Source organism: Marmota monax, unplaced genomic scaffold (assembly GCF_021218885.2).
Source record: "Marmota monax isolate L192 unplaced genomic scaffold, Marmota_monax_Labrador192_F-V1.1 WCK01_AAM20220418_F8-fsc00549, whole genome shotgun sequence".
Taxonomy (NCBI): domain Eukaryota; kingdom Metazoa; phylum Chordata; class Mammalia; order Rodentia; family Sciuridae; genus Marmota; species Marmota monax.
Window position 1 is genome coordinate 209,511 of NW_026694657.1, and position 26,721 is coordinate 236,231.

General features: G+C 39.0%; 1 protein-coding gene across 1 annotated transcript in view; it reads right to left on the reverse strand.

The window, feature by feature from the left end:
* The window catches only part of Myo1d (myosin ID), a 239,800-nt gene that overhangs the window by 151,151 nt on the left and 61,928 nt on the right, over positions 1 to 26,721 (reverse strand). Inside the window, exons 2-4 of the mRNA XM_046423133.2 lie at positions 4,333 to 4,541; positions 2,509 to 2,602; positions 131 to 296 (exon numbers count right to left, since the gene is read on the reverse strand). Of these exons, the coding sequence (XP_046279089.2) occupies positions 131 to 296; positions 2,509 to 2,602; positions 4,333 to 4,541 (469 nt within the window). The remainder of the gene's footprint in view (positions 1 to 130; positions 297 to 2,508; positions 2,603 to 4,332; positions 4,542 to 26,721) is intronic.

Consider the following 26,721-nt stretch of genomic DNA (forward strand, 5'->3'; position numbering starts at 1 on the left):
CTAACTTGAGGAGGGAGAAAAGGATTAAAAGCTACTTTAAAGCTAAAAAGTTAAATTCTATTAATAGAATCAAGTATTTAAAAAAAACTAGCATTTATAAACATTATCCTCAGAAATTAGCACACTTTACCTTCTCCAATAAGTAGTTGTTGATATGCCCACCAATAGGGTCTCCTTTGAAATCAAAGTTGATATCCATGTATTTTCCAAACCTGCTTGAGTTGTCATTACGGTTGGTTTTGGCATTTCCAAAAGCTTCCAAAACACAGTTGGACTTAAGCAGCATATTCTTCACTCTTTAACACAGATAAGTGAAAGTCATTATAAAAAGTTGCAGAGACTAGGACTTTTAAAAAATTGGACTTTGCTAAAACATTCACATATTTATTGTAAATATGCAAATATTTATAGATTGTAGCACTGTTTGCAAATTAAGAAAACAAAAACAACTTAAATGTGCACTAAGGGGGCAGATAAAATACATTTTTGTTTCCCAATATAATGAAATGCTACATAGATGTTAAAAAATAAAGAAGTACATCAACATTATACTGATTCAGAAAGGTATCCAGAAATGTACTAATGGATGTGAAATCAAACTGAAAAATAATATGTATTGCAGGACCTGAGTGTCTATGTATGCACGCACAACCAGGGAATGTCTGTGCACACAAACATGTGTTAGTAAACCTCTATAGATCTGGAGGGAAGAGCACATGCCACTATGTGATCTAGGCAAGAGGTTGATAGGATAGACAAGGGGAGATTTCAGGGAACTTTTACCTTCAACTTAGTTCAATAATTTTTTTTTAAAAAGAGTATGTTTTATTTCTGTAAGGAAAAAATTTTAGAAAGTATGTTCTGAAAAGAAAAAGAATAGATGATACAGTAGAGGAAAAAAAATTAAAAGTATTTGCTTATCAAGCCACTAGATTAGTGACATTTAAAAGACATTTTTTTTAGTTGTTGATCAACCTTTAATTAATTTATTTATACATGGTGCTGAGAATTGAACCCAGTGCCTCACACATACTAGGCAAGCGCTCTACCACTGAGCTACAACCGCAGCCCCAAATAGTGACATTTTATTGTACTTAGTTATACCCAATAAATTTGATCTTTACTAATTTAGAAATTGTTCATTATTTTGTTTGAAGCTGTGTGAAATCTCTCCTTTGTATCAGTCGTGGAATGCATTTTTCACTCAATACTAACTTTTTATAGAGTAGTCTTTCCCAATGGATATATTTTAACTTCATGCTAGTCCTTATGTCTTGTTTTTACTTCTCTGACAAAATCCCTCTCATACAGGCATACCTGCAGAAAAGCAGCCTCTGAAACAGCCCAATGGAACACATCCATTGTTCTTCCCACGAATACCACAAGTGACCCTTGGGCCTTATCACCTCATAAATTAAAGTAAACTTTTAAAATGTGTGTGGAAACTTCTTGCTCAAAAAGGAAACTATAAAACTATGGTAAGATATGCTTGTGAAAGACTAGTAAGTGTTTACATGCCTTACTCTACTCCAAGAAATAAGATTAATTTCATTCTCAGCTAGTTATTCTCCTGAGCTCCTAAGGAAATGAGGAAACCTTGATCAAATCCTCATCTTTGTTAGACTACAAAGTCAGAGTCAGAAGTGGGATATGGCACAATTAAGCGCTAACCCATGTAGGGCCACTGAGTCTATATTTTCCTTTTCATGTCAGCCCAGTTCCTTGTCTTCCTCATCAGAAAAATGACGACTGTGACACCTAGACGGGGGATGTGACTTCAGGAAATTAACAACCTCCTTTAAGGCTGCTGCCCATTAGGAAAAGATTCTTTTTCTCTTCCAAAATGCTGCACCACATAAGAAAGTCAAGTAATTTTGCTTCATAATCACACCTTTTAAAAGCCCATCCATTCATTCCTCGAATGTTTGCTGAACAAACACCGTATGTCAGCTGTGCAGACCAGCTGTATTGCTCATCGCAGCGTGAGCAGTAGCGTGGCTCAGCATCAGCCCCTCTCAGGGGTGAACCTTACTTAGAACTTCCAACATGGGCAGGTTCTGGCTGCAGCAATGATGGGAAGGCACAGATAGGCCTTCCAGACCAGCTTCACTCAGAACACAGTTTAAAAATAAAACAAACAAGGAACAAGGAACTTGCGACAGTTTGGACAATAAAGTACAGAGTACTTTATAATATACTAGAGTACATTATAACAGCTCTGTTGACTGCATGTAAGGCAGCAGTTATACTCTCAACTGTTTCAGAGTAATAAAAAAAGAAAAAATATATATTTATATATAAAATATTTACTAGAATAGTATTTTTCTACTAAAAATAAATCTAGAAATAGAGTAACATAAATAGAATTAGAGAGAGATGATATGCAATATGAGAATCAAAGCAGTTTAATTATCAAAAAAAGGTTTGACACCTGCCCGTTTAGGCCCTGCCAATCTGTAAAGAGGATGGGGCTCCCGCATTACCCCCTGGCTGTCCGTCAGGCCTTACCTTTCCACCTCTGCTCTCTGACTGGGGTTGGTGATGGCCGCAATGTACTGCATGATGTACTTACTGGCTTCTGTTTTACCAGCTCCACTTTCCCCTGGAGGAAAGAATTATGCAAGACTTAACATCTTAATTTAAACCAAGATTAAACTAGTTTTCAATAGAATAATTTTAAATTTTGATGTTATTCACTTAAGATCCCTCTTGCTGCAGAGAGTCCTTCCATTTTCCAAGTTATCTTGCCCTGTATTGGCTCTAAGAGATATGAATATGTTGGGGGAGGGGAACTATTATAGAAGTAAAATAATGAATAGACTGAAGATCAAGGGTAAATTATGGTAAACCATTCTTTACACTAAGTCTTATTTTGAGTCTTAATTTTAGACAATGACTTCTAAAACTAGCAGAAATGAAGCAAGGTTATGATTCAAAGAGTGGCCAGAGCTAAATTTGTGTAATGTATTTTCAATGATGGAATTTCATTTAACTTAAAGGGGATAAATATAGGGTGTTCATTTATATATTTATTTATTTTGGATTGAACACAGGGGTGCTTAACACTGAACCACATCCCCAACCCTTTTAAAATATTTTATTTAGCGATAGGGTCTCACTGAGTTGATTAGGAATATAATTCTTTTTTAAAACTAAAGTTAGAGCTGGGTGTCATGGCGCATGCCCATAGTCCTGCTACTCAGGGAAGATTGCCTGAGCTCAGAAGTTTGAGGCTAGCTTGGCAACATAGTGAGACTTACTTTCTTAAAAAAAAAAAATTAGGAGTAAATGTAGTGAAGAAAAACCCTACCAAACTCCAGAAACAAGGTATCACAGAAAAAGCATGACACTCAGGATAATTGGTGGTGGAAGGAAGGGATCAATTTGGAAGTTCTATCTTATTTTTGACAATCAAAACAAAATAATGATCATAAGAGTGTTTTTAAAAGCATAAAACCACTAATAAACCTCACAAATGTGAGGTCTTATTAGCACTAACAGAAATTCCCAGAGGTGGAGAGAGGCTAACTTGGACTAGCCAAGAGATATCTCCTGGTTCTCATTTCACTACACAAGATGCCTTGAAGGGCCTGAGGTACTTAGGTACTCAGCTCCAGTTCCTGCATGTGGGGCAGTAGCCCAGGTCCCTCCTCAATGGGGGAGCTCCAAAGGCCTATTTTTGCCCCTGGGCCTCTGCATGTGCCACCACACCAGCTCCAAAGCAGCAATCTGACTTTGACTTTATGCTTCTGTTTGGAATCTCAGTATTTAATTTTCTTGGTTTCATTCTGTTACTATTTAAAATGTTTTGGTTACTTTTATCTGGTACTTACATGTGCTGGGGATAGGAGGGAGCATATTCCATGCTGGGTCAGTCTGCAAACCCACTGGAAGTATCACATAATTTTTTTTCTTTGAGATGGGTCTCCATTGCCCTGGCTGACCTTAAACTCCTAGGCTCAAGTGATCCTCCCCACCTCAGCTTCTAGAACCAGGACTAGCAGATGATCAGAAACGACATAAATAACTTGGTATTTAATGGTCATTACTCCCCCCCCCCGATAAAATTGCTTAGGTTTTTGCCTTAAAAGATTATTTCACTGGGGCTGAGGATGTAGCTCAGTGGTAGGGTGCTTGCCTGGCACATACAAAGCCCTGGGTTTGACTCTCAGTACCGTGTATATGTGTGTGTGTGTGTATGTGTATGTATGCGTGCGTGAACAGACACACATACATACACACACACACGTACACTCTCAGCAATTATGTGGATCCTTGTGTACCAAATAAATACATCTTGACCTTGGATGTACCAGGGACCCCTTCAAATACCTGATATCACAATACAGGTGTCTTTTGATCGCCTCTTCATAGCTTTGTAAGCAGCATCAGCAATAGCAAAAAGATGAGGGGGTCTCTCGTAGAGCTCGCGGCCTCGATAGTGCTCAATTGTGTCCCTCCCATAGATGTTCAGAGACTTGTAAGGATTCACAGAAACAACAACTTCGCCAATGAACGTATAGATGCGCCCCTTCTCAAATCTGTACGGGAGCAAAACAAAGGAAGACATAGCTATGATTATGTAGAAATGCTACTTCTTTCCTGAGTGTCTCTTATTTCTAGTCAAGTTCAAAGACCCCAGCAACAACTTCTGAACTGATGTGCCATTGATTCTGAGTTTGCTTTTAGAGACCATGTTTGAGGCTATTTCCTTCCGATGCCACCAAAAGAAAAGACCAGTAAGGATTAAAAATCAGCAAGAAAGAAGAATTTAACTTGTTGGAGGCCAAAGATTTACTGTTTCCAAAATATAGATGGCCAAGAAGAAAAAAGTAAAATCAGTAGAAGAAAATCTCAGAGTTCCAGGAGAAAAAGAAATAATGTTGAACCACTCAGCTACATTTTCAATTACAAAGAGGCCTGTCCAAGCACAAATATATTTCTTCTCTTACTTGAAACCTTGCTAAAATGTCAGGAAAGGAATAAAAACAGTAAAATCCATACCAGCATGGTAGAAGAGACACTTCTGTCTGGTATAAATAAAATTTATTTTTTTTAGTGACAGCCTAAAATCCCATGGTGTAGGTAAATCACAATCTAGTCAATGATTCTCCTTTCCTCCGGAAACTATGAACAGTACTGCAGAAATTACTGTGGACACATAATCTTACCAATCAGGGCTTTTATTTCTGTGGGAAACAGTCTAAGGAATGGGACAGCTGGTTGAAAGATACGTGTATTTTAAAAGTAAAATACACATATTGCAACTCCCCCTCCCCCCCCAAATACAAAGGTTGAAAAGCTATCCATATACGATTTTGTATGCATATGTGTACGTGAATATATTTGATGAGTATATGAGCATGGGAAAATATGGAAGAATATGTTGCTTCATTCATCCTTGGATGCACACAGTAGGGTGTACGGATAAAGGGATCTGATGAGGAAGGTGACGTGGTTGGGTGGGAGGAGGACATACAACAAAGGAAAAGAGTGAAAACCCCATGACTGCAATTGTAAATATAGACACATGAATTTGCATGAAGAAAACACTTGAACATAAAACTTAGAAAACCTATAGATATCTGCTATTTACCTCACAATCCACACCCCCACACACATGTGAACCAGAGCTTGGCTGTTTCTACACAAGTGTTTGTCACCACACTCCGCCTGCTGGACAGAGGCACAGGTGGACACACGTGTTTGTCCTTCAGTATCCAGGGACACTGGCTCCAGTAACCCCAGAAGATACCAGAATTTGTGGATGCTCAAGTCCCTTATATAAAATTCCATAGTATTTGTGTAGAACCCACACTTTAACTCATCTCTTGGCTATTTGTAATATCTAATATGATGTAAATGCCATGTAAATAGTTGTAATACTATGTCGTCTAGGGAATAATAAGAGGGAAAATCTGTACATGTTCAGTATAGGCACAGTTTTCTTCCCCAGATATTTTTGATCCAGAGTCGGTTGCTTCTGTGAATGTGGAGGGGCAGTTGTATATCATCACATCCCAGAGCTGGTGGAGAAGAGCCCCCAGAGAGGCTCTGGGCTGCTCCCCAGACAGCACGCCTCTCAGCACCCGGCTGGTGGCCAACAGGGCAGGGAAATAACTAAGCTTTGGGGACCAAAATGTAAGATCTTTGAATTTCCTTTAAACTAGAATGAAGGTTGTTGGCTATAATTAGGAGTAGAAACAAACATGCAGATAATGTCAATAGTAAGTAAGAACCAAGATTTTTATCAAGTACTTAGTATTTAAATAAAAGTTATTAAGTACTTTGAGGTTTTCTGTGCATTTTTCAGTTGGGGTTTTACTATTCATCCTCCTTGCTGTTAGAAATTTTATAAGGTGGTTGAAAGCATTGATTTTGGAGTCTTTTCATCTTAGTCTGAAGGTTCATATTACAAACTTAACAGCAGTGAGGTCTTGTGAAAACTAATTAACCTCCCTGTGTTTCAGCTTTTCCATCTGTAAAATGGCAATAATTACACTCCTCTATCCTTCTAGCATTGAGTAAGTACTTTTTTAAAAAAAATATTTATTTATTTATTTAGTTTTCCGTGGACACAACATTTTTGTTTGTATGTGGTGCTGAGGATCGAACCCGGGCCGCACGCATGCCAGGCAAGTGCGCTACCGCTTGAGCCACATCCCCAGCCCATTTTTTTTTTTAAAGGCAATTAATCTTGGGGCTGGCCTAGGCTCAGTGGTAGAGCGCTTGCCTAGCAGGCGTGAGGCACTGGGTTCAATTCTCAGCATCACATAAATATAAGTAAATGAAATAAAGGTGTTTTGTCCATCTACAACTAAAAAAATTTTTTTAAAAAGGCAATTAGTCTTTAGAATTCTGATATGTTATTCATGAAGGGCATTTTTAGTAAAAGTTTTTATATATACATATATATGTATAAATATATATATACATATATATATTTAGTTGTAGGAATTTTAATTGCATTTTATATCTATATATATGTTTAGTTGTAGTTGGACACAATACCTTTATGAGGATTAAACCCAGTGCCTTGCACATGCTAGGCGGGCGTTCTATCTCTGAGCCACAACCCCAGCCCAGGCTTTTAATTTATTAACATTGCTACTGAAATCAGAGCCATTAGTACACCTGAGGCATGACCACAGTCTGATTGCTTGCCTCAGTTGTCAATGAACTCCAAGTCACCAGAAAAATGTCTACACAACTCATGTTTAAAGATCTACAAAAAAATGGGCTGGGGCTGTAGCTTAGTGGTAGAGTGTTTGCCTCTTACGTGGAAGGCACTGGGTTTGATCCTCAGCACCATGTAAAAATAAAATGAAGACACTGTGTCTACCTACAACTAAAAAAGTATTTTAAAAAAGACCTACAAAAATAACAAAAGGTAAGATTTATCACTCAAGTATTTCTGGCTTAACCTGCAAATCTGTAGTATATGCCCACCAGATATCTCTAAGGAAATTAATTAAAATGACAAGATTCTTTAGTCTTTAAAAACTTCTCAATGAGGAAAAAATAGCAGAAAATAGCAAATAGCAAAACGACATTAGGAAAGTCAGCTCATGATTCTGGGACCCCATGACTAGGAGACACAACAAATAATATGAGTTAGAATGTTGTTCTAAGATTCCAGGTTTGTTCAATAATATACTTTATTTCTCACTAATTACTAGAGCCAGTAATAGATCATTCTTCTTTAAAATTCTATTTTAGCAAATAAATGTTTATCAAAACCTCTAGGCATCATGTTTATAAAATGCAATTAAAATTCCTACACACAATCAATGACTATTATAAATCATGCATAACTATTATCTTGATGATAAACAGAAGAGACTCAGAAAAATACAATATTAAATATAATGCTTCAACAATTTGCAAAACATTAGAAGCACATCTTATTTGAAATTCTATCAAACTTTCAATTTGATTAGGTCTCAAAAATCACCACTAGATGGTGCTAATATACACTTTAACACAAACTCAAAAGATTTGCATCTGCTTTGGATGGGTTCAGGGTGAGGAGCAAGCCAGAAGGTTTTCTGGAGGAACTGCAGTAATTATCCTAGATGACAAACAGGATTATGCCATCTGTTACAGGAGAACGTGGAAGGCATTTCTATGACCTCAGAGTGAAAACCTGTTAAGAGAAACTTGTAATTCATTCTTCAAATATGTATCTGCTTGGCTTCAGACAATAGGCCTAGCCCTTGGCATTAAAAAAAAGAGGGAGAGAGAGAAAAGAACATGAAAGTACTATAAATAAATAATAACAACAGAGAATGACAGGTGAGGCGATAAAAGCATGTACTATATGGTGGCAAAGACTGTCACAACACACTAGTCTGAATGAGGAATACTGGGAGTCATGGCAGGGCGTGTCAGGTCTGGCCTGGTTGTTCCTTTTCACTTAAATTCTAACTAGCACCCAAACTTCCACCCATTAAAACCTTCCCCACCGTCTCTGTCACCCTTGCTCTCACATGAATGAGCTATTTACAGTTCCCACGGGCACCATGCCTTCGTGATTTTGCCCGTGGGGTTCCTTCTGCCCAGCACATCTTCTGCCTGGTCTCTTCCTGCAGGTACCCAGTGGGTTCCCACTCATTCTTCAAAAGCCCAAGCAGTTCATTCCTTGAGGGAGTCATTCTTGATGTCCTGCCTCTGACACCAAGATTCGGACCCTTGCTCACTTCTTTTCCCCCTTTAGAGTTCCCCAAATGGTTAAAATAGCTTGACAATCACTGATGCTTTTTTTTAAATGTAGGAAAATTTTAAAGTATTTATTAAAAGGGCTAGATGTTTTCATTGGCTTTTAAATGAAACCAAGGAGTTCTAAAAGGTTTTGAATGTGTAGCAATGGAAAAATTATAAAGATAATGCCTTTGGAGAACAATAGCCCTTTGGAAATAAACTCTGAAATACTTATTTTTTAAAAAAGGTAGCCTCCTTAACTTATGTCACTTGTATTCAAGACCATCCACAGTAGGAAGTCAAGACGTGAGTTCCTTAGGATGAGTCATGGGCAGACTGCGTAGGACCCTATAGAGACATACAGGCTCTTTGTGTGTGCGTGTGTGTGTGTGTGTGTGTGTAACAGGGAAGTGGTTGGCCTCATCAGAGCTACTGAATGTCACTGAACAGTTGGAAAAATTCAACAAAATAGGATTTGTTATGATATGATAGGCTTTGAAAGCCAGGCTGTGAAAAATCAGCAAAGATTCACCCACTACTAGAATTAGTAGCCTTGGTTGACTTCTTGAAATACATGTAATCAGTCAGAATCAGGAGGAAAAGCCTCTGTAAATGGTCTAGCATGCATTTAATAAAATCTTTTTCCATAGGTTTTACTAATTGTTTCATGAGGAACGTACACATTCTGACTAGGTCTTGCTTAATCACACTATTTGACCCAATTTCCTTCCCTTTCCAGTGTAAAGGAAATCTTAAACACCCTTATTTCTCAGGAGAGGTTTGTCTACATATGCTTTCTTCAGTAACTATTGATTAAATTTTCCAAACTAAGTCCCCAGGGATAGTGCTAAATTCACTGGTTGATCATCGTGCTGTCTGAGTTTCTCAGCAGCATTGGACATAGACTCCCGATTCCTCAACAGCCTCTTTCTTGGCTTCTGGGAGGTCATATTCTCTAGGTTTCCTTCCGACTTCTACAGTTTTCCTTTCCATGCTCTTTTGCTTCTTTCTCCTTTTCTACCATTCTCTAAATATCCAAGTTCTCTAGGGTTGATCCCAGGATCAAACACTGCCCAAGATTCCCATTTGAGAAAGACAAAGTGAGGATATCTTGGCCCCGTTCCACCCTCTGAAAATCAAGAATAAAAAATAAAACCCACGAGAGAAGAGTGTTACCTATCACGAAATAAAACACTCGCCACAATTCCAAGACACGATATATATACATGTACAATATACAATTATATATACAATATATAGCATATTCACATATACAATATATGATGAAGGGCTGTAGAATATTATGGAAACCAGACCTAGGTGAGGACAGGCCTCTGCAATCTAAGGCACTGGAGCCTTAACCACTAAATGTAAGTTAGAGTTCCAAAGTAGCCAAACACAAGCCTCTTGACAAGAATGGCATGCTCACAGTATGCAGCTGACAAAATTAGTCCCATTAGAAACTTCTGAGTAGCTGCAAGGAGGGGTTAAATGAAAATACAAATAAAAATTATTATTTTTCAAAAAGTGGGCTTCAGAGTTTTAAGGCATAAGAGAAGAAGTAGGTGCAATCACCCTTATCGTGAATAATCTCAATAAATGGAGATTTATCCCGGAAGCCCTGCAGCATATTCATAGGACCTACTATCAAGAAAGATGTTTGTCTTTTCAGGGCAGAGTGCTGGTCTGGATACAAAATAACCCAAACTCCAGTGTCTACTGGCCATTCTGATAGGGGACAAACAGAAGTGGTGGGGACTTGAGCCTGGAGGAAGGGTTCTGGACTGAGCTCACTGTGTTGACCTCCACAGGCTTTTACTTTTGAGGAGCAATTTACCTGCAGCCTCGCCCTGCCTAAGTCCACAGGGTATGTTACATTCCTCAGGAAAGTAGCTATTATCTGCAGGAGATATGCAGGCCCTAAATTCCAATAAGAAGAATAAAAGTTACCCTTAAGGGGGAGACTTTTGTGACCCTTATGTCTCCAAACAGGTCTCAGAACACAGGGAGGTGAGGATAATTCCCCCTAACCATAAAATCTGTAAGAACAGGTTCCATCCAATGAGAACTGGTCGGCATGGGCCAAAGTGACTTAGAGTTGGAAGGCCCCAGCCTGGGAACAATTCCGCACACATACTCTTTTGATAAATGATCCAGAGTGAATTACATCTATTCAAAGGTGACAAAGTGAATCAGAATGGGGTTCATGATAAGATTTTATAAGAAAAAAGTAGGTAAAGAATTTGATAAACAAGAACATACTTTTTAATTTAGGAAACCCATGAAATCCCAAAAAACCTCAATGCAGAAACTGAAGGCTGGATTATTATTTATTCTGTATGTGAAAATAAATTGTGTATATTTAAAAAAAAAGAATTTGATAAACAGAAGGCAGATTAAGAACCCCACACTCCCCATAATGAAATAGGTCATGAAGTACAAAAATAATTTTAGAAACTTCCATATCAAGACAAAGAAAGCATAGTCCTCTAAAACAAAGTATCAAAGAAGACACCATTAGGAAAGAAAAATCTTATTTAAAATCATTAAATGGGGGGTGGGAGGGAAGGAAATAGACAGACAGGAAGTTGGAAGAGCTTTTAAAAAAATGGAAAATAAAATAAAACCCAGGACTATGAAATTCACAATTAAAAGCAGACTGGACCCTGCTGAAAAGAGACAGGGGCAGGAAGAAAAGGTGGAAAAAGTAAGCAAAATGAAAAGGAAAAGTAAAATTGAAAGAAGAAAATTACAGAAGTGGAAGATAATGGAGATCACACAATTGGTGTCCCTGGAGATTTAAGTATCCCATAAAGTGACATTTCAAAACAGTACATAAATATACCAATGAAAAATGTCAATAAATGTTGGAGCATGGACTAGTTGCTGGGGTGCGGTGGACGTCTAGCTTCCAGATCATTAGTGTGTGGCTGAATTGGGTTCCCCAAAGGGATCTGTTGAGTCCTAAACCTAGTGTCTGCAAAGGCGACCTTATTTGGAAACGGAGTTTTTGCAGATGTAACCCAGTTAAGATGAGGTCATTAGGGTGGACCCTAATCCAAGTGACTGGTGACCTTATAAGAAGAGGAAATGCTCTGTGGAGACAGAGACAGGAGAACACGATGTGATGACAGAAACAGAGACTGGAGTAAGGCAGCTTCTGGTGAGAGAAGCAAGGACTGCTGGGCCCTTCAAGCCTGCCATGAAGGAAGCAAACGGGTGGGATTTAGGCGCTGAAACCACTGTGTTCTAGGCCACAGCACAGCGATGGGGTAGGTGGCCCGAGGTGAGCCTCACTCTCTGGGTCAGATTGACTTGACATGAGTTGACCCCCAGAGCGAGGCTCACCTCGGGCCACCTACCCCATGGCTGTGCTCTAGCCTAGAACACAAGCTCTTTCCTCACCTAATCCCCTCCTACTTGCTTCAGTTGTGGCAGTTGTCACAGTCTTTTCTTACTTGTCATCTTGTTCACTGTGTCATCTTTAGCAGGCAGCACTGGGCCTGAGTGAGTAAAGCATGGTTACATGAAGTAAAAAGCAAAGCACTGAATGAATGATCCCCTTGGGCCCACCTCCGTTTTCTCTCAGAAAATGTAACTGATTTATAGAGCAAATTCAGGCTCTGAGGTCTAGAAAACCTTAAATCATCTATCATCAATCCCCTCCCCATTTATGTAGTGGGTTCCCCTTCCACCTCGACCTTTCTCTTATGTGACCTATGACTTAAAATTAGAGGAGAGGGATAAAGGTGTCACCTAGTTTTCAAAAGATAGACCATATATCCATATCCTAACAGAAAACATTCTACTCTTTATGTGTGCAACTTCAAATCATCTGGATACAAATAGCAAGTTGTATCCCAGAAAAATAAAATTCGGGTACCTGCTCCAACTCAATCTCTGAGACAGGGTTTTCACCGTTGGAGAAGGAGGTTGCAAAACATATGGGGTTGAACTGAAATTGTAGGTACCAGTAGGAATTCGTGGTATGTGAAGAGCAGAGAGAGGAGAGAGAAACTGTATGTGTCCTGTCCACTGGGAGAGCTGACAGGTATAACACCCAGATGTTGGCTTGTAAATGCTAAAATCTATCTTATCTAAAAGAACTCAGGGCTCCATGGAGATAGACCGGTTCACTCACTGGGATAAGGTACCTTCAAGAAGAATCTGGAATAATCTGTTGAACCAGAAAATAGGAAAGTACTCAAAGAATGACAGCTTGAATGGGCTCCCACTGGGACCTATCTGAGACCACATCAGCATTAAAATAAATCCCAGGACAGACTGTAATCCACTGAATAGAGATACACACTGATATAAGCAAAGAAGTCTACAAGAGGAAAAAAAAGTTCTTCCTTAGGGTAGAATGCCAAAGAATAAATACAGAAGGGATGATGTGAGTTGGGACACTGTCAATGGATGCTAAAGCCAGTAGCTGAAAGTATGGTGAGGAACAGGAGATTCTCATAGCCTCAAAATATCTCCCCACTAATTAATTATTAATTACAAAGGTAAAGACAATAACTTTGCAGTAGAGAAAGCCTGGGACCACGTAAACCAAGTGATCAAAATTAATATCATCAATATTGGAACGAACCAACATAGGGTTAATTTCATGTATCCAGTTGACTGGGCCACACAGTACTGAAGTGTTTGATGACACATTTTTCTGGGTATGTCTGTGGGGGTGTTTCTGGATGAGTTCACCTTTAAATTGGTGTACTGAATAAAGCATATTGCCCTCCCTGGTGTGGGCGGGCATGCCCAGTCTGTTGAAGTTCTGAATGGAATAAAAGACTAAGGAAGAAAGAATTCTTTCTCTCTGCCTGTCTTTGAGCTTCTCCTGCCTTCGGACTTGGACTGGAACTGACACCAGCAGTTATCTTGGTCCTGAGGTGTTTGGACTCTGACTGGAGCCACTGGCTCCCCTGAACATGTTGGACTTCTCGGCTTCCACCATTGCGTAAGTCGGTGCCTTATGGTATGCCTAAGGCATTGGCATGGGAAAAGTGTGTGTGTGTGTGTGTGTGTGTGTGTGTGTGTATGTATGTATGTATACACACACATCTGTATCTTATTAGTTTTCTCTGGAGAACCTGGACTAATACAAATTTTGGTACCCAGAGTTGTTAAATTTTAAGAATTTTTTAAAATTCTGGAGTGATTTTCAGAATGAGTTTTCTAAAGTGATTCTGGGGTTTCTGGAATTGATTCTCTAATCCGATGAAAGACTCTTTCCAGAGAGTTGATAGCATATGGTAAGACCTGGCAATAGAGATATGGAAAGTTTCTCCACTGCATACTCCTAATCAACCACTCATAAGAAGCAAAGAGCTGGGAGACTGGTATAATATACTTCTGAACGTTTCTGAAAATCTAACAGATAGAGTGAAGTTGGCTGGTGGCTCCTGATGATGCCCGGCAAGGTGAAGAGAGGGAAGGATGAGCTCAGGGGCTGCAGTGCCCAGCTCAGGAGCTGCCATGGCCTGGAGGCATCCAGGTGTGCTCTGAAGGACCTTCAGTCTCCTGTTCAGCGGGCTGAGAACCTAGACCATAGCAGAGCCTTCCCATCAGATGCAGGAGAGAGGCCCAGCAATCACTTCTGTGGCATCCTTCCAAACCACGGAAACAATCTAATCAGGAACAAACAAAGACAACCTAAACTGAAGAATGTTCTACGAAATAACTGGAAACAGACAGGATCAAGAAAACAGTGATATTCCAGGTTATAGGAAATTAAAGAGACATGACAATGAATGCACAGCACATTACTTGTTTCTAACCTAGAGGAGGGGGAAAAAACTTCTATTAAGGGTTTTCTTAGAGCAAGTGATGAAATCTGAACATTGGCTATGAATAGATACTAGAATTGTGTCAAAATTATAGCTCCAGAGTTTGATAATTGTACTGTAAGAGAATGTCCTTGTTCTTAAGAAACATACCTTGAATTATTCAGAGGTAACAGGAAACAGTGTCTTCAGAATACTCTCAAATGGTTAAAAGAAATACATAAAGATCTAGGAAAACATAAAAAGAGAAGCTGAGAAGCAAAGAAAAATGCAAACAATTGGTAAAGAGTACAAGGCGGGGTTGGGGCTGTAGTCAGTGGCAGAGCACTTGTCCTGGGTTCAATCCCTCATCGTGCAAGAAAAATGCAGGGGGGTGGGGGAGAGGGGGTTTCTTGTGGTATTCCTGCAACTTTTCTGTAAATCTGAAACTATCAAAGCTAACAGTGGCTAATTAAAAAATCCAACTTCCAATGTATTTATAGAATTAATTTAAATATTTATTAGTTCATTAATTGTGAATGGGTAACAAGATTCTTAGTAAAGGACTTGAAAGATATAAATAAAAACTGGCGTGTTCCATCTTTTCTACAGCTTCACTCCTCAGAGGCAACTACTGCTGCTGGTTTCTTGTGAATTCTTTCAGAAATAGTTTATACATACACAAACATGTGGCCTCACATAGGCTTTTTAAAAAAAAAACATGAATGGCAATGTTTTTCTAATTAAAATATTTATATTGGCAAAAATCTCTAATATTTTAGGCCTGCATAGTATTCTATTTCATGGGTGAATACACAATAATACATTGAATCAATCCCTACTGGGCTGGGGATGTGGCTCAAGCAGTAGTGCGCTCGCCTGGCATACGTGCAGCCTGGGTTTGATCCTCAGCACCACATACAAACAAAGATGTTGTGTCCGCCGAAAACTAAAAAATAAATATTAAAAAAATTCTCTCTCTCTCTTTAAAAAAAAAATCCCTACTGGACATTTAGGTTGTTATCAATCTTTTGCTTTGGACAATGCAACTACAAATTAATGGTGTCTATTTCTATGTGCATGCATGTTTGCATACCCATGGAACATACGTCCAGCACTGGAAATGCTGGTTCAAAGGATATGTGCAATTTAAATGACGAATTATTGCCAAATTCTTCTTCACAGAGGTTATACCAGCTTATTGTCCACCTATAATGTATGAAAATTTCTATTTCCTGAGGTTTTTCTTTTTTTAAATCAACAGTACCAGACCATTTTGAATGGATAGAGCGTACTGCAGCTTTATTTTCAAAGTACATAAAACTTTGACCCCTTTCTTCACCACCGTACCTGCTGATGCAGTGTTCATTAGGCAACTGCCAACTTTGAATAAGGCTCAGTCCACCTCCCCAGTTCTTAGACAAGAACCTCTTCCCAAGGGTGGAAGCATCCTATTTATGCTTTCTTGGGTCAAATCCCTTATCTGTGAGATGGAGTCACTCTGTTTTATGTCTTTTACCTATGCATTCGACCGTGTGTTGGAAAGATTATGAACTTTGAGTCACATAGCCCTGGGGCCCTGAGTTTGAATCCTGGCTCTGCTACTTACTGGTTGTATGGATTCATAAATCTCTGAGTAACTAGTAAGTGCCCATGTGCCAGGCACCATGCCAAGAGCTTGAGTTCCAGAGGAGAATAAGAGTCAGTATTACTACACTCCACAGTTTACATAAATAGACAATGCCACACAGAAAGCACAATGGAGGATTTAAAAATTAGCTTTTATTTATCATTCCCCTCTTGTTCCTATTCACCCTTCCACTCATAATCATGTTGTTTCAAAATATATTTAAGACAACAGCAAAGATAGAAAGAATGCTATGGGGCCAGGTGGGCATGCACACCTGTAATCCCAGCTCTATGGGAGGCTAAGGCAGGAGGTGGTGATTTTGAGGCAAGCCTGGGCAAATTAGTGAGACCGGGACTTAAAAAAAAAAAAAGTGCTATGAAAGCTTAGAGAACAGGGACAAACATAGGCAACCTGACTGAAGAATGTTCTACAAAATAACTGGAAACAGACATGATCAAGAAAACAGTAATATTCCAACTCTAGGAATGAGAGAATCCAAAGAACCCAAAGACATGATCAAGAAAACAGTAATATTACAACTCTAGGAATGAGAGAACCCAAAGATATCCTAAAAATTTTGTAGTTTGACATTTTAATTATTCAAGTAATTATAAAATCTCTGTATTTGCAGTTCTGGATATTTCTTGATTTATACTGCATTTAGAATCATCTGGAACTGGATGCTTTATTTTTGACCTTTTATTGACATACTAAAGCCCACACTTCACAACCTAGGACAGAATACTTGAGCACTAGCATAGCCCACCCACAAAGCATATGAGTATTTCCAGGCCCATGTACAGCAGAGGTAAGGGGGCACTGATGTAGAGAGCATGCTCTAGAATCTGGTTGCAGTTTTAGCACTAACTAGCTCTATGATTATATGCAAGTTATTGAACCTCTCTGTGCCTCACTTTCTTCATCTGAAGAATGGGATGATAATAGTGCTGTGTTAGCCAGATTTTCTTTCTTTTTTTTTTTTAGATTTCATTTATTTATTTATTTATTTATTTAAATTTTTTTAAATTTTTTTATTGTTGGCTGTTCAAAACATTACATAGTTCTTGATATATCATATTTCACAATTTGATTCAAGTGGGTTATGATCTCCCATTTTTACCCCATATACAGATTGCAGAATCACATCAGTTACACATCCATTGATTTACATATTGCCATACTAGTGTCTGTTGTGTTCTGCTGCCTTTCCTATCCTCTACTATCCCCCCTCCCCTCCCCTCCCCTCCCCTCTTCTCTCTCTGCCCCCTCTACTGACATTCGTTTGTCCCCCTTATATTATTTTTCCCCGTCCCCTCACTTCCTCTTGTATGTACTTTTGTATAACCCTGAGGGTCTCCTTCCATTTCCATGCACTTTCCCTTCTCTCTCCCTTTCCCTCCCACCTCTCATCCCTGTTTAATGTTAATCTTCTTCTCATGCTCTTCGACCCTACTCTGTTCTTAGTTACTCTCCTAAGAAAGAAGACATTTGGCATTTGTTTTTTAGGGATTGGCTAGCTTCACTTAGCATAATCTGCTCTAATGCCATCCATTTCCCTGTAAATTCTATGATTTTGTCATTTTTTAATGCAGAGTAATACTCCATTGTGTATAAATGCCACATTTTTTTTATCCATTCATCCATTGAAGGGCATCTAGGTTGGTTCCACAGTCTTGCTATTGTGAATAGTGCTGCTATGAACATCGATGTAGCAGTGTCCCTGTAGCATGCTCTTTTTAGGTCTTTAGGGAATAGACCGAGAAGGGGAATAGCTGGGTCAAATGGAGGCTCCATTCCCAGCTTTCCAAGAAATCTCCATACTGCTTTCCAAATTGGCTGCACCAATTTGCAGTCCCACCAGCAATGTACAAGTGTACCCTTTTCCCCACATCCTCACCAGCACTTGTTGTTGTTTGACTTCATAATGGCTGCCAATCTTACTGGAGTGAGATGGTATCTTAGGGTGGTTTTGATTTGCATTTCTCTGACTGCTAGAGATGGTGAGCATTTTTTCATGTACTTGTTGATTGATTGTATGTCCTCCTCTGAGAAGTGTCTGTTCAGGTCCTTGGCCCATTTGTTGATTGGGTTGTTTGTTCTCTTATTGTCTAATTTTTTGAGTTCTTTGTATACTCTGGATATTAGGGCTCTATCTGAAGTGTGAGGAGTAAAGATTTGTTCCCAGGATGTAGGCTCTCTATTTACCTCTCTTATTGTTTCTTTTGCTGAGAAAAAAACTTTTTAGTTTGAGTAAGTCCCATTTGTTGATTCTAGTTATTAACTTTTGTGCTATGGGTGTCCTATTGAGGAATTTGGAGCCCGACCCCACAGTATGTAGATCGTAGCCAACTTTTTCTTCTATCAGACGGCGTGTCTCTGATTTGATATCAAGCTCCTTGATCCATTTTGAATTCACTTTTGTGCATGGCGAGAGAAAGGGATTCAGTTTCATTTTGTTGCATATGGATTTCCAGTTTTCCCAGCACCATTTGTTGAAGATGCTATCCTTCCTCCATTGCATGCTTTTAGCCCCTTTATCAAACATAAGGTAGTTGTAGTTTTGTGGATTGGTTTCTGTGTCCTCTATTCTGTACCATTGGTCCACCCGCCTGTTTTGGTACCAGTACCATGCTGTTTTTGTTACTATTGCTCTGTAGTATAGTTTGAAGTCTGGTATCGCTATACCGCCTGATTCACACTTCCTGCTTAGCATTGTTTTTGCTATTCTGGGTCTTTTATTTTTCCATATGAATTTCATGATTGCTTTCTCTATTTCTACAAGAAATGCCGTTGGGATTTTGATTGGCATTGCATTAAACCTATAGAGAACTTTTTGTTAGCCAGTTTTTCATTGCTGTAACATAATACCTGAGCCAATTACTTTATAAAGAGAATAGGTTTATTTTGGAGTGAAGGTTTGGAGATGCCAGTCCATGATTAGGTGTCCCCCACTGCTTTGGGCCTGTGGTGAGGCAGCATCACATAATGGTGGGAGTGAATGGTAGAGCAAAATGGCTCACCTCATAAGCCAGGGAGCAAAAAAGAGCAAGGAGGGGGCTGGGTCCCACAATCCCCTTCAAGGGCACACCCCCCCAGTGACCTAAAGACCTCCCATTATACCCCACCTCTTAAAGGTTCCACCACCTCCTAAGAAATCCACCTTCTAAGGAAAGGAAAAACCTTTTAACACATGGCTTTATGATTTGGGGGACACCAATTATATCGAGTTCCTACCTCACGGGATTTTTATAATAAATATTCCACACAGAGTGCTCAACACACTACTGTCACATGCTAAGAGCACAAACATACTAAATCCTATTTTTTCCATCTTTTTTTAAATTTGTTTTACTTAGTTACACATGACAGTACTGTGATCTTGACATATCATACATTTGAATCAGATGGGATATAATTTCTCATTTTTCTGAGTACTATTTTTATGACAGATAATATTTAAGTCCTTTAAATGTTCTTATTGATGTCTTTGATTTTATTTGTAGTCAATTGTTCATCCAACCAATTAATACTGTCAGCACTCATGTTCCAAGCATGGTGAGTCATGGCTAGTAAATAGCAGATCATCTCTGCCCTAATGCAAGCAAGGAAGAAGACAGATACTAAACAGGGGCTCTAGAGGAGGCAACAGAATGTACCCTGCCCTGGAGGAGGGAGGGAACAAGCATCTGAGGAATCCAGAGCAAGAGGTGACTTCACCCCAGCAGGGAGAGCAAGGGGGGGTGTGAGAGGAGGGGCCGGAGCATGCAGGGGCTGCAGCCATTGCTGGGGTCTGGGGTTTATCTCAAGGGCAGAGTTGTGTCTGTTGATAATGTCGGCTTTGTCAAAAGCTCCCTCTGGCTGCAGAGTGTAAGAAAGTGAGTGCCCACTGAGGCCCAGTTAGGAGGCCAGTTCTGAAGGGGGATGGCTTTGGTTGGGAGGGAGCAGTGGAGAGGTGGAGAGGTGAGGGGGCTTTAAGAGTGGAACTGACTGGACGTCAGAAGTGAGGCAAGGAAGCGTCAGGGCTTCTTACGTGGACAACTGAGTGGACCACAGTGCTATTTGTTAGAGACAGGGACAACCGAGTAAAAGAAAAAAATTAGGTGACTGATTGAGACAGGCTGTGTTGAGTTAGAAAAACCTGGGAGTTACCCCTATTTATCCCTCTTCAAATCAAACCCGATTCCCTGGATACAAAGTAAGCAACATAGAGGATGGAAACACGGACTACCAAAGAGCAGAGGGCACCTGGAAACCCTTACCTGTCACAGGTGGGCAAATAAGAGACCATGTGCTCCAATGCCCAGGTTAAAAGGTAATTTTCGTTTTCTTTTTTTTAAAGAGCTGCCTGGGTTCTATTTGGAAATTTTATACTAACTGAATTTTATCATGTCAAATTACTCAATAATTTTACTTTTCTAGTATAAGAAAATAGTATAAACAAATATGACATCTTTCCCCCACTGAAACACTATGTACCAAGGACCCAGGCAATGTGACTTAAGAAAAAGTGAAGATGCTACATATTACGCAATGTCAGCATATGAATAAGCCCAAACAGCTCTGTTTAGCTATGAAATAATGAGTGCTTACGTAATGAGAGGCATGAAGATTTAGATCAAAACATAAGAATGAAACTCTTTTAATAAACACTGTGTGTGTGTGTCTTTGTGCAGTGCTGGGGATTAAACCCAGGACCTTGTACATGCGATATAATGTTCTAAACCCCCCCTTCCAGCTCTGAAACTTTCCTATTTTTAAAAAAATATTTTTTAGTTATACATGGATACAGTATCTTTATTTATTTATTTACTTTTATGTGGTGCTGAGGATTGAACCCAGTGCCTCACACATGGGAGACAAGTGCTCTACCACTGAGCCACACCCCAGCTTCCAGCTTTCCTATTAATAATAATGACACTATATTTTCTCTTCCAATCAGCCATGAATTAAATTCATTAATGTGGGGCTCAACTTGTGTATGACACTATTCAGGAAAATGAAGGATGCCTAGACCTAAGGTAGAAAACCTATTGATAGGAACACAATTAAATGAATCAATAGCAATTGTGCATTCCTAATAATACTATAAACACTTGAAATGCCATATGGAAAACTCTTACAAGAATAAACAAATCTGAGGGTGTTAACTGCATAGATCCACCAGGATTTTCATCTCTTCTTGCCATCATGTTGGTACCAGCAGGAGGTGCACCACTTTACACTGAGGTATTCCATCTGTGGGGTAGGGGTGGGGTCTGGATGACTGCAAACTTCCTCAGCATACCCTGCCACTTTTAATAACTATGCCTAATTTAGTAAACAACAGAAAACCTACTCAGTATACTACATCTCCTTTTAACACTGCAGTTCTCTATCCCAATTTTATAACACGGGAAGTCTTTGGTGTATGTAAAACAAGATTTTCCCAGGCGTTACTGAAAACCTTCAGGCAGCCAGATAGGCAGCTGTGGGGTGCAGGCTGGAGAGTGGTTGTGTCCAGAGACACTGAGGGAAAACAAATGGTTAAAGTGGACTGAATGGATTATTTCCATTTCTGTTTACTATGATAATCCCTGTTTTAAGTTTGATAAACAGATGCACATTAAATAACTATTTATTGTGCACCTACTCTGTGCTTAGGATGATGTTAAATGTTTTTTATGTCTGTTGCAAATCTTAAGTTTACTAAATATTAGTAGAAACATCTTCCCAAACCCACTTTTGTTGCAATCATGTACCCAGGTGCAGGTAAGGAGGAAATTATCATCCATCTAAACCAATTATTTAACCATTGTCTTGTTTGCAGACAGCTAACTGCAAAGCAAAGCCGTCACAGGCCTGGAAGGAGAACCATTTCTACTATAGAATGGACTGAACAAGTGGAAAGACCAGGATGCTCCCAAGTTACGGGTTCACCTTCTCTTTCTCTTGGGTTGGACTAATGGTCATCATAGAACTGAGAAGATGATTTCACAACCAGCAAAAATATTTATCAAATAAATGAAGGCCAGAGACCTTATCCTTCCTGGGTTCTCCTTGGCTTTTCAAAAATTAGTAACATCCTCTAAGGCCACATTTTCTCCTGAGAAACTTTGAATAATTCTTATGTTTTGCATTATCCTTATCCTTGTATCTGGCACTTTCTTTTGGTGTACATGTGTTTTTGAAAGCTTCCTTGTGTCTAAGTCTGAGGAAAACCTATTTCCTGTGTGTTGTAGGACTTCTGTCATCTAAGCAGTTTTGCTTTTGGACTGTGGACACGGGCCTTGGGTGAAGGAGGGAGGTTAGATTGGCACACACCTATTCCCATGCTGGGAGTGTCCAGGGGACTATGGGACATTTACAGCATTAATCTGGTACCTGTATAACTCAGTCTGGTGTCGTGAGACCCTAATGGGAAGTTAGGAATGTCAGGTGACATCCCCAAATGAAATGATCAGAGCTGTTCTCTGGGGCCTCTCAAGAATGGCTGGTCATTTGGGGATAGAATTTTTATGTGAAGGGAGTTAAATTCAGAGGGGTTTAAAGATGATCGGAAAGACGAAGGACATTGCCATTACCACCCTACAAAGAGCTTTCATTTTTAAATGATATTTTAGATGTTGTATTATACAGCTTTATTCTTATATTGTAATCAAGTGTCCTAAGACACTGCTAGTCATATTTTTATTTTTATTTTTTTACTTATTCCTAGTATATTGCCAGGGGACAAAAGGGAGTTTTTACAAAGTGGGAAGATACTGGGAACCAGTGAGAGATTCGTTATTAAAATCTCCAAGTGTCCAATGGGCCCACATTCAGACTGAAAATTGACACACTCCAAAGACAAACACGATCTGGACAATTCAGTTCCTCTGCTTTAACAGGTCAGTCCATCTCCATTTGTGAAAATAACCAAATGTTGTCTATGCTCAGGAATACCAGACACCAGGAAGTGAACTAAGAAAGTAAGAATGTGGTGGCAAAGAAAAGAGTCAAACTAAAAACAGATCAAATACATCAGGAAATGGAAAAAACAAATAATTTTCCCTTTTCATCCTTAGTTCTTCTAGCAGAAATTAAAATATTTTTTTATTGCTATATCATACTGAGAAAGGAATTTATGTAGGCGGATTGGTTGCCAATTTTAGGTAAACACTATAATGTTATTTTTTTTATTATTTAAATAACACCCCAACCATGACTGTGTATTTGGAGTTTCACAGGCTGATAAGAAAAGCTTTGACTGCCTCAGAAAGTAGCTGTCTTCCAATTCAACCTGGCTCATCGAAGCACTACAGTTTCTCCAAGTGCCTGTTAATGTGACATTTCAAAAAAGGAAGAAAAACTAAGACTACTTGTAGACAGCATGAGTTCCAAATCTTCCCTTAAAAAAGTCCCATCATCCTCTGTGAATAAGAACAGAACCCAGACAAAGTGACTGAATAACTAAAAATTTTAATATCCTTGTTTTCAAATTTCAGGAAATACTTTGTCTCAACTTTTTGCTTATAATTCATCTAAGTTTAAAAAGTCAAAGGTTTGGCCAGCATGGTCAGTGTATTTGGCAGAGCCAAGCCTTCCAGCTGGCCCACTGTGTGCACGGTGGGGTCAGGGTGAGGGCTCCACCAGTGTGGCTGGGGTGGCTAGCAGTACCCACAAGCCGGGAAATTAGTAGTACATAGGGTTGAAACAAATAAGTCAATACGTTGAGGATAAGAGAAGCCAGATTTCTTCTTCTTGCAGAAGGGAATTACAAATACGTCAGAGGAAAGACTAAAATAAATCCCACAGTGTTAGGCTGAAATGAGAGGTATCAATATGAACTCATGATGCTTAATGTAGACAGAGACGTATAGCTGTCCCTCAGTATCTGCAGGAAATACTGGGAATCTGGGACTTCCACACCCACTGTGGATATTCAAATCCACAGATGTTCAAGTCTTTTACATAAAATGGTACAATATTGATATATAACTATGTGCATCCTCCCATGCCCTCTGTCATCTCTGTATTCCTTATAAATACTTTACCTACATATCACTTCATTGGCACAGATACAATATGGTACTTGACACACTGTAAATTCAAGTTTTGCTTTTTGGAACTTTTTGGATTTTTTTTTTTCACAAATATTTTCCATCTGCAATTGGTTCATTCTGTGGATGTGGAACCTACAGATCACAGAGGACTGATGGCAGATGGGGAGGGTATACGTGCACATTCCCCTGCCTGCTCCCCAGTTCTGGTTGCTGAGAAGCCTAGGGACAATGTCACATCAGTAGCAACTTCCACACCTCCACCAGATGTTGATTTCCGAACACTATATTCTACTAAAAGATTCCAAAGTGTTTTGGAGAAATGGTTAATTCCATCATTGGGCCAGGGAAAATACAAGATGAACCTGCAGTGTCCCAATGAGTCAGGATGTAAGGAAGTTCTCAAAGAATGGCAGGCACATGCTGTCAGCTGAAAGGGGTTTTCACTATCCAAATCTGGGATAAAGAGTTTATTGGCAAAAATAAAGAGAATGAATTATCTTATGGACTATTATTTATTTATTTGCAGGGGGTGGGGATTAAACACAGGACCTTACACATGTTAGGCAAGTGCTCTACCACTAAGCCACACCCTCAGCCCTCTTTATTTTTATTCTCTGTCCTGGCTGTGTTGACTACAGTTTTTATTCTGACCAGTCTCCTAGGCCACACACTATTGATTACAAGAGAGACCAGCCCAAAGGGATGGCACAAATTCATCACTGTGAATAAATGGCTTACGTCTGTGCTCTGCTGACAGTATAGTTTGTTTAAAATACCTAATATGCAGACACCTACCTATCAGCTGACATGTATTTTGCTAATAAGGTCCTTCTTTGGAAACAGAAGCAACACATTTATTTATGCTTTGAATGCTTTATTATGGCAAGGTACCAAAACTGGATGCACAAACAAATTATTGCAGTTGTTAATGCATATGAAAATATTTTTCCTAAGTTATATTCTTAATATCAGCAAAATGAAAATATTTTTTCCTGGGAAATAACTCATAAAACATGGTATCAATTAGGTTGGCCTTAAATTTTTCCTTTCCTCAAATTCTGACTAAAAGATAAATCACTTAGGGGAAAAAAAAAATCTTTCTCACTGTTGAAAATCTGTGGTTGAGAGTTAGCTTTGACTTTTAAAAATAATTTTCATGCTAAAAGAATTTCAAACTTGAAAGTTTGTAAGAACATTTTTAAAAATCCCAAATATCCTTCACTCAGATGATTCCTCAATTGTTAGAAAGTTTTCATATTTTTCTTATTCTCACATACATGTATATGTGTGTCTATGCACACACACATCTGTTTCATTTACTCATAGATTATAAAAATCTATTTCTGAGACCTATTTATTTCAACCACAGAATTATATATTATTTTGTTCTTCAAATGATGCATAATGTAAGTTATGTAAGGGAACTGATGGTGCTAGAAAAGCTGAAGGTTTTGTTTGGGCGTGGCTTTAGATCTGCTGGGTAAGTCACACCGACACCCACTGGCCCAATAATCCAACTAAGATGTCTCTGGAAGCCAGGAGGCCAGACAGATAAGCAAACAGAAAGAAAGTTAAGTCAAGAAGGGCCTTGTGGGGACTCTGGCAAGCATGTGCCCCTCACAAAAGGAGCAGCAGTGACTCTGGCAGATGGTTCCCATTCTGAAATGTGGATGAGCTAGGCCAGAATTGCTGATTTCTCAAGAAAAGCCGGAAATACAGATTTTTAAGGGATGTTATCCCATTTTAAAGTGGGACTAAAACATAAAGAAGTAAAACTGGTTTGAGCATATAACTTGCACCCCCACATCTACCCCATCTACAGTTCATCCCACAATACCAGCTGACAGGTGCAATAACAATCTCCACTGGTCATGACTAATCAGTGAGTCCTAACACCATAAACAGGTAATACACATTGTGCAGAACAATGAGAAAATGACCCTACCCTGAGAATCCTGCAGTCAATCCTCTCGCAAAGGAAGTGATGCAACATAAACTACACTCTGCTGGCAAAGACTGATTCCATATTACAAAACAACATCTGCAAAACAGAGCTTCGAAAGGAACCTTACAGAGTGTTCCCACTTATAAAGGATCTCTGGTTCAAACACAGTAATTACCAGGAAATTTGTGATGACTCAAAAGAGCAAGGACTTTTGTTTTTAAATTTTTAAATTTATTTATTTTAAAAAAGAATACAAGTAAGGAAGTTCCTTTTGCATTCAAAGACTGACCTGAGGATTTATTTAGTGATATCATTACTTATATATCATTAACTTGTATGATTAACAGTTAAGCTTACTTCAGGGTTTACCAAAAGACACTATAATTAATAATAAATATATATATATATATATATATATATATATATATATATATATTTTATATACACACACACACATACACACACACACACACATATATGTATTTTTTCCCTTGGTACCAGGGATTGAACCCAGGGGCACTTAACCACTGAGCCACATCCCCAGCCCTTTTTATATTTTTATTTTGAGGTAGGGTCTCCCTAAATTACTGAGGCTGGCTTTGAATTTTCAACCCTCCTAACTCAGCCTCTCAAGCCACAGGGACTACAGATGTGCAC